A 12,727-nucleotide genomic window follows, 5' to 3' on the forward strand; every position below is an offset into this window, starting at 1 on the left:
TAACCGGGATTCGAACTTGCCCAGGAGGTGAACCCTGGGGTTCCACACCAATGACAGAGACATTGCCTCTGGGCCAAAGCGCCACTTATTAATACATTATATATAAAAAAATATATTTTATATATGTAAATATAATGTATATAATATAAATATATATAATATGTTTTCCAGACTTCCACCCAGCCAGTTCCATAAGTGGATTTTTCATTACTGTGTTTTATTATGTTTTTGTTTGTTCAGGAAAAAAGCATCTTTGAGCATTGTGACTCAATGTATCAAATATGATACAAATTGAGAAGATTTGAAATAGAAAATTATATTTGAATTTTTTTGTGTTTGTTCAGAGGGACCAATAAAGGGTCCAAGTTCAAAGAATTGGAATTTTCTGTCAATTATTTATTGGTTTGGACTGTACAGATTGTTTGCGTTATCCTTTAGAACCATGTATGCTTGTCTGCGGTGACACACAACATGTGAAAGCAGAGGAGATTTCCACCTGAAAGACACCATTTAAATCGGAGACACATGCCGTGATAACAATAATCTTTGGCTAAAGTATCACTTTTTATAAAAGGGCAAGAGGCATTGGAGATGGTAATCTTTTTACTGGGATTAACTAGTGGAAGAACAAGGATGAACGTGTCCTGAACGACTACATCAGACTCGACTACTGTTGAGACTTTGTCTGTGCTATCTAAGCAAATCACTACAGCTACAGTTATGGCGCAAGCACACTTCACACTGCCGTATCCCACCACCTCTTTAACAGCTGAACTGACCTCAGCTTCTCAAACTCGGCTCTACCGTCCACAAGCATACTGGCTGGGAACAAAAGCATCACTAGTGTGATACAACTCACAACACACTTCAAATCATAGAAGAAGAAAAAAAAAAGGTTGAAAAAACACTTGCTACTGCAAAGTACGCTCTCAGCTCACACACCACACTCATGCTCAGGCATGCACTAGAGAGATAGGGAGAGAGAGTGAGAGAGAGAGGGACAGAAAGGAAAAGAGAGAAATAAAGCGAGGGGTAAAATAACCAAGAACCAAGAAAATTGAACTTGGTCGAGCAGTCATAACTGTTTACTTGTAACACGAGGAAAATATTGCAAAGGTTCCTTACTCGTAACTTGAAATTATTTTGTATTTCAGGTAGCTCGTTTCTTGAAGCCCCACTGTATAAGTCGCACCTGAGTAAATCCCAAACCCAGCCAAAGGATGAAAAAAGGTGCGACTTATAGTCTGGAAACAGGTTTTCAGGGGATTTCACAATGACTAAAAAACTAACATACATCCATAGACAGATGTATAATATATAAATGTTGGTTTTTTCTGGTTGAATGAAAGTATGACAACATTTATTATTTTTATTTTCCACTGTCTCTTCTTCTTACTTACCACAGTCCCTTGAAGAAAAAAGATCATCAACCACTGAAAGTTAAAATTATAAAACAACTGTATTAAGGAGTGAAAAGCAGCGGGCACTAAAGATCTTTATAAATACACATTCACAATGACAAAAAAAACTTACTAAATTTTAATTAAAACTTACTAAAAATAAAGAAGGAACCGTGGAGCAATAAAACACAGGTCATCTGGTCTAATTGGTCTAATTTTACCCAGTCTTGGATTAATACAGAGGGATGGTCGTGAGAAGAGATGATGTCAGAATTATTACCCATCATGCCTAGTGTCCGCACTCATCAGGTTCTTTCTGCCCTGTCTTCTTCCTCCATCCTACCTCTCCTACCAGATTGGTGGTGAATACCAGTGGCGCTTCTGTGCTTTGGCGCGTGAATGAAGAGGGCTTCACTCGTTCGTCTAATTTGAACGGCTCCACAGCTTGGTTTCTGCGGGCTTCTGATGGGCTGGTGGTGTCAGACCGCCTGCTGCCTCTAGGACAGAACTATTTTCTAAGTAAGAAGCCTGCGCTCGCTGACACAGACCTGTGACTTGATCATTTGAATTAATTATGTTCTCATTTTCTCATTTTCTGTTTCATCTACAAGTTATAGTTAAGATATATATATATTTATATATGTATACTGTATTAGCCATGTGACAGAAATCACAAGTTCTTAAAAAACTTTGCATTCTTAATATAAATACAGTATTTGCATATTGTTAGGATAAGTATGACATCTGAAGTATTTTTCTGGAATAGTTATACTTGTGGGATATTTATTTTTGTTAGGGCTGGGCAACTTAAAGCATTCTTATCGCATTCATTCATTACTTTATTAACGTCAATTATTTTATCACACATTAACGCAGTTTTGTATTATTTCTTATATTATTGTAATTGCTCATTGGCTTTTAATTTGTAAAAGTCTGTTGCTTACTGTTGTAGCATACATCTCAGCAACAGTTACAATGTAAACACAGTCCTTCAAGCTTGACCTCTGACAAGCGAAATGCTGAAGCAATGTGTCTGGTAAACTGATTTAAGCCAGCAGTAGCATTTGCTTGTTTGTTTTGAAAATAGGATAGGATAGTACATTATTTATCCCCAAAAGGTTGACACAGCAGATAAGGTAAAAAGAAGACTTCATCCATGTTTCTGCGAAAACTCCCACTACTTCCTGTGGTGTCCAGTGCCACTGACTCCCATAATGGCGCACGTGAGGAAGTCTGTGTTGTCTGTCCCTATCATGACGCCACTCACCGTGCGGACTCATGGAGCTGCCTCCTTAGCTCTCATATATATATATATACAGTTTATACCTAATGATATTTCACTCCCTGTCTGACCTTGACATGTTTGTGGTAAAGCAGTCTTGCTTCATCACAGAGAGAGATGGAGTGTGTGGGAGGGTGGGGCAGATGACATTGGGGACCTAATTAAAGAGGACATTAGAGGAAGGAAAAATGATGTTGAAAGATGGAGCTAAGAAGAGAGACGGACAAGAGAAAGGGAAGCAGCACGGAGGTGGAGTAATAAGGAAAATGAGGTAGAGGAAAACATAGGTCAAACTACAGGAATTGTTTTCTTGCTGCTCTGTGGCTAATAATAAATATGCGTGACTCATACTGTGTACAAACTAGTATGTTTTGATTTCAGGTGTCTGGAACTACCTAAAGGTGTGTGTGACATGGCATTCAGTAAACATCAATATTCTATACGTATATCCTGCAGTTATTCTGAAGGTGCAGCATTCAAAGTTACTGGGCTAAAGACTGGTTGGTCAGATATTACTGTAATTGTTTCTGTCTGCTCTCTGATTGGATGAGTTGAAAGCTGACATGTCCACGGTCACAACACGTGCACCCTGTCCCAAACTTGTCTAAGTTGTGATTTTTGACAAAAAATTGTCAAAAACCTTGGTTTGAGTCACTGCAATTTTACAATAGTATTAATTGATTATTAAAGATTAAGATTGATTGTAATCGGAATCCGTCGTGGTTAATCATGATAGATTTGTTTATCTTATAAGGTAAATTGTCATTTCTAAATGTTAAAAAAATCAATATTTAAATTGAAGAGAAAGTCAAATAACAGCAGGTAGATGTGTGTGTTTCACATCTGTTTTTATGTGTGACTAGTGCGGCTACAAATAAGTAAACAGTTTGTTACACTCTTCCCTTCAATAATAGGTGTGTTGCGAGTTGCCGCCCACACTTCACCAGAGGTCATTTTGCGCCTGAACCTGACTGTAAAGGCCAGCAGTTGCGTGGAGCCCGGCAGCAGCTTCAGTGACCCTCAGTGCTCTGGAAAAGGCAAATGTTTAACTCAGCCGTCGGAGGTGAGATATACTGCAATGTTAATTCACTAACATTTTGTAATGACTTTTCTATATTGTAATCCTTTTTTCAAAATTCTTTACCTGATTTACCACTCCCTACACTCTCAATGGCCCTACGTGGATAAATAAAGTTTACTGAATCTGAATAACTCTACTAAATAAACAATTGATGATATTGACAAACATCACGTAGTGACTGCAGTGGAGTTTGGTGACTCATGCACTGGAGACTGTTTTACTTTCGAGCTAAGATGCATTTGTTTTTTGAATTTGCAAAATCCCAAAAATAGCTGAATTTGTAGGAAAATGTGAATCAAAAAGAGTGCTTGATCATTAACATTTCTGGTAATGAGTCTAAAAGGGTTTGCCATTTAAATAATTCAGTGCAGATCTTTTTTTAAAAGTTTAATTGAGGCTGATGATATTCCCACATTTTGACATGAATTCTACAAAGAACCATGTTGCAGCAGTGACTTACTGTGTATGTGCTGGAGAAATAAAAATCTAATCTGATGTAGATACATTTTTCGTCCTTCCTGTTTACCGCATTACAGGTGAAGTCAATCATCAGCATTCCTGATTCATTACAGTAGTTATGTCATTAAATCTGCCACAGGATGCACAATTAAGTATTAAACACAACTGGTGGTTAAAGTTCAACCACCCGTGCATTTGTTCTGTGCAGAGCACTTTCTTCTGTGATTGCGATGATAGCTACACTGGAATCTTCTGTGAGGAATATGATGCCTGTCTCCATCCACCTTGTCTCAACAACGGCAGCTGTGCTGATGTAAAGCAGGGAAGCCAAGGACGCAGCTACACATGTAGCTGCCCTCCAGGTCTGTGTGTGTGTTTTCCTATACAGCATCATAATCAGTTTATTATGTAAATATTTTAGTTTAAAATAAACAGCATGTGTCTGCAATATAGGGATGTCATGATTATAGATTTCCTGGGTATGGTTATTGTCAGAAGATTTATCACAATATTACAATTATCATGATTAATATACATTAATTGATTTTACAACACCATAAATATGTAAAATCACATGAACACTCTAGTTCTTAAGTGTCCTTAATTTCTATCTTTTGATACCAACATAACATAAATATATAGCATCAATGTCAAATAACCAAAAAGTTATTGAAGAAAGAAAGAAAATTGAAGAAGATACATGACAATAATCCCATTGTAATCAAACAATTTTTTATTGTTTTATGCCTCCCCTAAGTACTCAAACGCCCTCCAGGGGAAAGCGTGTCTCACATGCAATCATTAATTGCTGTGTTTTAAGTCAGAGATTTAGTCTCAATAACATCACAAAGAGATAATATCTGTTTTTCTAAGGATTGTCTTTTGTTTTGTTGAACAAACGGCCACAAACATTTGATATTATTAAAACTATGCTCATCCTTTTTACCCCTTGTGTCCTTTATTTTTTGTTTACCTTCACGAGTCCTTTTAATTCAGTTAGACAATGAACATTTTCAGAGAACTAAATAAAACCTAGGGCATATCAATTCTCTAGGACAGTGGTTCTCAAACTTTTTATACTGTACCACCTGAGAAAACATTGAGCTCTCTGAGTACCACCATGATGACCAACATTAGAATTCCCCTGCTCATTCCACGTTCAACTTGCAAGTGATTCCGTGCTGCCTGTGCTTGTGAGCAACAGACTTGCATTGCAGCAAAAAAACAAACAAGTAAATAAATAAAAAGACCAGACATGCTATTTCATAATCTCACAAGTAGCTACACATTTTTTCTAAATGTTGTATTAATTGTGCATGGTATGATTCAGATTTATTCAATTGAAAATGTAAATGTAAAAAATACGAATTTTCCCCATGTACCACTAGAGAGCACTCACATACTACTGGTGGTACGCGTACCACAGTTTGAGAACCACTGATCTAGGAGGCAAGTATTTCATAGTTTATGATTCTTGGTTGGGGAGCAATATATCTTCAGGGGCAGGTAATGTTATATCTATTACATCAGCATTGTTGAATGCAATTTCTAATTTCTTTTGGGAGACAACTTAATTCTGTGTCTCTTAGGTTATGAAGGTGAACGCTGCCAGCTGCTTGTCAACCATTGTCTCTCTCATCCCTGCAAAAATGGAGCCACTTGTACTAGTAGCCTGGCGGGGCCTCGGTGTTACTGTGCTGAAGGTAGGTCCCCCCCTCATCAATACACAGTAGGACATGCATACATGCTGGAACTTCTTTACATGTCTGTAAAGAAGTGGGATCCACAATCCTAACTACTCAGCAACAATTGAACAGATTGTCAAGTTTAAAAAGTTCTGTTACACAACTGGACGTGAATTTTCTAAAAGAAGATGTTTCACCTCTCGTCCAAGAGGCTTCTTCAGTTCTAACTGGTGGTGTGGAGTACAGCAAATATATACTCTAGGTGTGAAAGAATAAAGCTACTTGAGGTCCACCCTGTTGGGTGGGGCCTTGGGGTCAACTGTGAAAGTGTAAACAGTTGTTAAGAGTCTGATGGGTCGTTGTGGTCCTCATCAGAACGGTTTCGGTCACCTGCCTCTTTGTTATGTGAAACTTAGGTGAATCTTTTGGGTATTGTTCCTAAACGTGCTGTGTATGAGGTTGTGTCTGAGTCCACCTCCTCTTTTGAGTGATGTTTTTTTCAGGTTGACAAAAATGGCTTCTTTTACCCCTCTCTCAAACCATCTGTCTTCCCTGGCCAAAATATGCACATTGTTGTCCTCAAAGGAATGTGTTCTGTTCTTGAGGTGTGTGTGAACAGCTGAGTCCTGTCCTGAGGAGTTGGTCCTCCTGTGTTGGGCCATGCGCCTGTGTAGTGGTTGTTTAGTCTCCCCAATGTACAGGTCCGTACACTACTCACTGCACTGAACGGCATAAACCACATTGTCCAGCTTGTTTCTTGGAGTCTTGTCTTTGGGATGAACCAGTTTTTGTCTTTGTGTTGCCAGGTTACCAAGTGTATGGGGATCTGGTGTTGGTTAAAGATCCTCCTAAGTTTTTGAGAAACTCCTGAAATGTATGGAATGACGACATTCCCCTTCCTCCTGTTGTCCTCCCTCTTTGTGGGCATCTTTTTGTTCGTTTTTAAAAAATCACTTCTGGGATAGCCACAGGTCTTGAGAGTGGTCATAATGTGTCCCTGTTCTCTCATCTTACCTCTGTTGGTGGTGGGAATGGTGTCTGCCCGTGACTGTAGGGTTCTGATGACGCTAATTTGTGCTCCAGTGGGTGGTGTGAGTCAAAACGGAGATACTGGTCTGTGTGGGTTGGTTTCCTGTACACCTCTATGTTGAGTTGTCTGTCCTCTGAGATGTGCACTGTCCACGAATGCAAGACTGTTGTTTTTCACATCTTCTCTGGTGAACTTGATGTTCCTGGCCGCCGCGTTGATGTGGTCTGTGAAATTGTTGACCTCATGGACCTTGATTTTGACCCAAGTGTCGTCCACATATCGGAATCAGTGGCTGGGTGATGTACCCACGTAGGAGTGTAGAGCGCTGCTCTCCACTTCCTCCATGTAGAGATTCACCATTATGGGAGACACAGGAGAGCCCATAGCGCAGCCATGCTTCTGTCTGTAGAAGGACTCGTTGAACTGGAAGTAAGTGGTGGTGAGGCAGAAATCCAAAAGGGCACAAATGTGGTCAATGGCAGATTGTCGTTTGAAATAAAATTGAACATCCTGCTATGTTGTATGCGTAAGTGTATGTATGTTTTAATCTATCTAATTCAATTTAGTATGCATGCTGTGAATCTTCCATGTGTAAAACAGTATTTGTGTCACCAGGATTCTGAATGTAAATCTGCCTCTTTGCTTCAAATTAGTCATCAGTTTCTTTGGGGAAATCTGTGTTATGTCTGCAAATCCACTGCTAAAAAGACATTTATGTAGTTGTAGCACAAACATATGTACACACACACACACACACACACTGTAAATGACCCTTGTGTCTGTTAAGCAAGAAAATAATTTCTTGAGGCTTTTATTTTGATGGCTTCCTGTTTTTAAAGTGCTTCCTGAAAACGTTTTCTGTAATATTAACCTGATCACAAAGTTACAATGCTATTTAGCCACAGTGCTAATTAGCCACAGCACTAATTAGCCACAGCTAAGCACCCAGTTGGAGCGGGAACAAGATATTGTTTTAGTTTTTCCTTATTTTATTTTTTGTACACATTCTTTAATGGATGGCAGGGGGTTTTCTTTCCTCTGGCATTGATGTTCTTCTCAGGCGGCCACCGACTTTGAGGACTCCTTCATCCAGCACCAGTCTGTAGATGCTGCTTTCCCTTTTAACATTGGATCTCCCATCTTGTAGGTTGCTGATTTCCTCTGAAAATGTTGGCCTCTGAACATAGGAAATGATTGCATTTTCCGCCTTTTTCAAATCCTCCGCTGTCACAGAGTCTTCTGTGTTTATTTTCACAGATCTTGTGTCCATTCTAATTCTAATACTCGGAATTCACATCCACATTTCCTTGTGGCCACCATTAAAAGCGCAAGAAATCAGTGTTTTCTTTTGTCACCTTGACTTGGTGAAACAGCCTGTATATCAGCTATCATTGCTATTGGCTCTTGTCTAAAACTTGTAAGCACTCCTATCTGTGTGTTTATCCAATTTGGGCCCTGGAGTAGTTCAGAGTTAAGGGATGTTCCCTGAAAAACCACACCACAATCAAATACTACTCTGATTGTTCTCTTATTGGGGTGGTTCACCCCATGATGAGGGATGTACAAACTTTCCCCTCTGTTCCTTTTACTTGTTCCTGGGGAACAACTTCAGCATAGCCCTTATGGATGACATCACTAAGAAACTCTGTGTACTCCCTTTGATAGTTTGGATCTCTTTTGAACTTTCTCTTCAGATTCAAGAGGCACTGTTCTGCAACGACTTGGTTGTTGGGCATCATGATGCTGTCTGCTTTGAAAGGTAGATTAATGCAAAAGTTCTTTGACACTGACAGATTCACTGGCAATGTTCAGGATTTTTTTTGTCATCAACCGACATTTCACTTCTTTCCTCATACACTTTTTAATTGAAATCAGTGTTATATTGAATCACCAGTAGCTTTTGCAGGTCAATCGAGGAGATCCCTTTGGCAGTCATTGTAGCCATCTCCACGCCCTTACTGCATCCTCCTCCCAATGGACCGTTTATCACCCAGCCTAATAGGGTTCTTACTGCATAGGGTCCATCCTTTTGTGAGGTGATCACCTGCCAAGGTTCTATTCCAATAAGAATTTAAACGTCAGAGTCAATTTGTGGTAACTGAACTTTACTGAGATAAGGCCATTTCTTTAAATCCTCCTGTGTTGGAATGTTGACCTTTGTCACTGGCATAGAGTTTTGAGTATAGACTTCAAGCAAGGGCATGAATGTGGTCTTTAAGCTCACTCACTTCTATTCTTAAAGCTAACATACTCTTGATGGGCCTCTCTTGTGCCACTGTTCTCAGTAACACAGTTAGTTTTCTATCTATACCTTACCTCTGTGCCAACCTCTCTGTACAGAAGGTGGCTGAACTGCCCGGATCGAGAAGAGCTAAAGTTGGTATGATCCTGTAGCCTTTGGCAAACTTCATTTGCACAGGTAGAATTGACAGTGCACATATAGACTTTCCGGCCCCATTATGCCCACACGCCTTTGACACTACCTCTGTGACTTGGTATAATTGCTCTGACTTGGGGTTCTCACCTTTAACCTGAAAGTTGATGTGTAGTACAGTGGGATGCCTTTGGTCGCAGATATCACATGATAGATGTCCTTTGCGGTCTCTTCTTAAGTGTCTTTTAAACAAACACCTAAAGCAGAGTCCTTTTTCTTTTAAAAGGTTCAACTTCTCCCTGTGTGTTTTCCTCTTAAAGTCTGAACAATACTCTATACTGTGAGCACCATCACAGTAGAGACATGCAGGTTTCACATCACTGTTCATGCTTGGAGCCACTGGAGTGCTTAGTGCTACCACAATGTTTGCATAATAAACTTGGGCCTAGAAGGTGGCTTACTTGCATTGGGTCTTTTATTCCTACTCACCATTGATTCTTGTATGTGTCCAAATATTGGATTGTAGCATATCTTACCCTGTTTCTCAATGAACTGTACAAGCTCTGTGAACGTGATTGGGCTGTTGGTCTCCAGCTTCTCTTGTACCTTAGTCTGCCAATTGTCCTGCAACTTGTAGGGCAATTTCATAACAATGGCTTGTAAAATAGAAAAGTAGATGCTGTGTTTAGTTCCTCCATGTAGTTTAGTTTTGTCATGACCTTACAGCAGCCTTTGAGATATAGTGCAAAGTCATTTAAGGCTTTAGTGTCTTCAGGCCCTATGCTTTGCCAGTTGAGGACTTTCACAATGTGGGCAGTGGAAATTCTGTATTAGTTACCAAAATGTTCGTGCAGCAAGGGCTTGGCCCGAGATAACATTGATCTTCCACTATGTGCTGACAACTTCTTACTAAGTCCCTAGCTTGCCACTTGCCACTGTTCCAAATAAAATAATCTGTCTTGTGCATTGTCTGTCTTCTTTTCAATGTTCTGTTTAAAAGAGCTCATGATTGACCTAAACTATCAAAGATGGTAACACTTTTGGGGGGCAATAAACACAATTGTTGTTGTTGGAGAAGCATAGATGAGATCTCATTTTGTCTATTCAAAATAGCAAGTAGATTGTTGGAGGGTACACTGTCCTGTAATGGTCTGCTCTGCACATGATCTTGTTCTGACAACAGAGGACTTAAGGTGTCAGGATGCAACTTCACAATAACATCGTCAGCCAACTGCCTGTATTGTGTGCTGAGCTCAGCTTCTTCAAAAATATAACTCGATATTCATCAAAATGAATTCTTATAAAGACAGACCAAATGGGTTAAAGTATTTATTCGCAAACGTACCAATTGCAGTAGATTTAAATGTATCCTGTCCTCAGCCTCCAGTCAATCCACTCACTTATGTCATCCTTGACAGCACACTCTCTTATCAGGCTCACATAAACTCTTTAACCCGCACAGCTTATTTCCACCTCCGCAACATTTCCACCTCCGCAACATCAACAACTCCGCCCCTCCCTTCCCCCTCACACCGCCGCTATCCTTGTACACAGCCTTGTCACTTCCCGCCTCGATTACTGTAACTCCCTCCTCTACGGCCTCCCCCAAAAGTCTCTCCATAAAATCCAACTTGTCCAAAACGCAGCCGCGCGTATCATCACAATGACCCCTGTCCTCCAACATCTCCACTGGCTCCCAGTTAAAGACCGCATTAATTACAAATGTCTCCTGTTCACCTACATGGCCATCCATAATCTTGCCCCCCCCACCTATCTGACCTCCTCCATGTCTTAACCCCCACTCGGTCCCTCAGATCCTCCTCCTCCTCCATCCACCTCTCCGTCCCACCTGCCCCCCTCAATACTATGGGAGCCAGAGCATTCAGTCGCTCTGCTCCCCATCTCTGGAACGCCTTACCACCCGATCTCCGTAACTGTGACTCTCTCCCCACCTTCAAATCTCAACTCAAAACACACCTGTTCTGGAATGCATACTCCCTTTAACCTCCCTCCTCCTTGCTTCTGTTCATCATTGATTTTAAACGTGTTTCTATGCCCTGTTTTATAATTAAAACTTTGTTTGTTCCAGGTATATCCACAAGGAGCAGTACTTTGACTTAATTATAGCAGCTTTTTCCAGTTTCCTCTTTTGTTCCCTGGTTGGCTACTACTGGTGACTGAGTTAGACTTTTCTTGACACGTGCAGATAAAAGACGATTTATATAAGTTGATGTTACAGTTTGTCAAAAGATTTATTGTAACAAATGTTGGTTTACAGATAACTAAAATAAAACGAACAAATTAATCTGAGAGTCTCTATATACAGTAGCTATTCCACATGAAACAGAGCAGCATGTACGGTCAAAGGACTGTTTGCCCTCTCAGCCACCCCCAGATGCTGTGACCTCTGCCCTCTAAGCCTTCCCCTTGGGCTCCACCTGTAGTCTCCCAGTTTTCCTCTAGATGAGGCTAGACACACCTGTGCCACATATGATCACTCACTCATTCACACAAACACCCACACACAGACTAATATACAATACACAAAGAAAGATCAGAATTAACAAAAAGCCCATCACCGAAGTGAACAGTGGGCAGCTTTTTTGGAGTGCCTGGGGAGTAGTGTGCACTTGCAACTTACATCAGTACTAATGATCTTGTACCGATACTCTGATCTTCTGTACAACTTAATGCAAGGGTTTGGTTATACCTGCTTTTTACTTTAACTTTCAACGAAATATTTAAATTAAGTAAGTCGACACCACTAGTGACACTCAGGCACTAGTGGGGCCAAGGGAGGTGTTCAGATGAGCATCCCAGCACAAAGGCACTGGCGGAGGTACGTCAGGCAGCAATGCCCAGCAGGCAGACCACCAGCCTGTATTTTCATATGTTCAACCTGGAGGCATCCAGTGAGTACTGCGAAAGGGCACTTGGCGTCCAGGGAAGACTGGAGGACATCCAGGAGAGTCTGGATGACTGGAGGAAAGTCTGCATCGGGGGTGGCAGGCTAGTTACCTTACCCAGCAGCAACATTGCACTGCATCTGCAGGTCAGAAAATAGGAGCCCAAAGCCAGGTTGCTAACCACAGTGCTGAGGGTTCCAACGCTGCTGAAGGAAGGCAAGTGGAGGACACAGAAGGACCCCTGGCGGATACCTATTCCTCTGAGGAGAACACCCCCAGAACACCAAGGAACCTCAGAACACATCAAAACCCCCATAACCAGGAACCACGCCAGAGGACAGAGAGGAAAGAACCAGGCCGTCGGCAGCCAGTCAAATGGCCCAAAGCCAATGAGGTGGCAGTGTGGCAGCAGCTGGATAAAGACCTGGTTAACATCTTAGAGCACTCGCTACGTGGCCAAATAGAGACCAAGCTAAACTGCTTTGGAGACTTCCTCTACGAGGAGTGTAA

At 40.9% G+C, this 12,727-nt stretch overlaps 1 protein-coding gene across 1 annotated transcript in view; it reads left to right on the forward strand.

Annotated features, from left to right (window-relative positions):
* Nucleotides 1-12,727, forward strand: part of dner (delta/notch-like EGF repeat containing) — a 69,823-nt gene that overhangs the window by 39,084 nt on the left and 18,012 nt on the right. Inside the window, exons 4-7 of the mRNA XM_008309848.3 lie at nt 1,756-1,919; nt 3,597-3,745; nt 4,431-4,584; nt 5,812-5,925. Of these exons, the coding sequence (XP_008308070.1) occupies nt 1,756-1,919; nt 3,597-3,745; nt 4,431-4,584; nt 5,812-5,925 (581 nt within the window). The remainder of the gene's footprint in view (nt 1-1,755; nt 1,920-3,596; nt 3,746-4,430; nt 4,585-5,811; nt 5,926-12,727) is intronic.

The sequence above is a fragment of the Cynoglossus semilaevis genome, chromosome 4, assembly GCF_000523025.1.
Source record: "Cynoglossus semilaevis isolate Cse_v1.0 chromosome 4, Cse_v1.0, whole genome shotgun sequence".
Classification (NCBI taxonomy): domain Eukaryota; kingdom Metazoa; phylum Chordata; class Actinopteri; order Pleuronectiformes; family Cynoglossidae; genus Cynoglossus; species Cynoglossus semilaevis.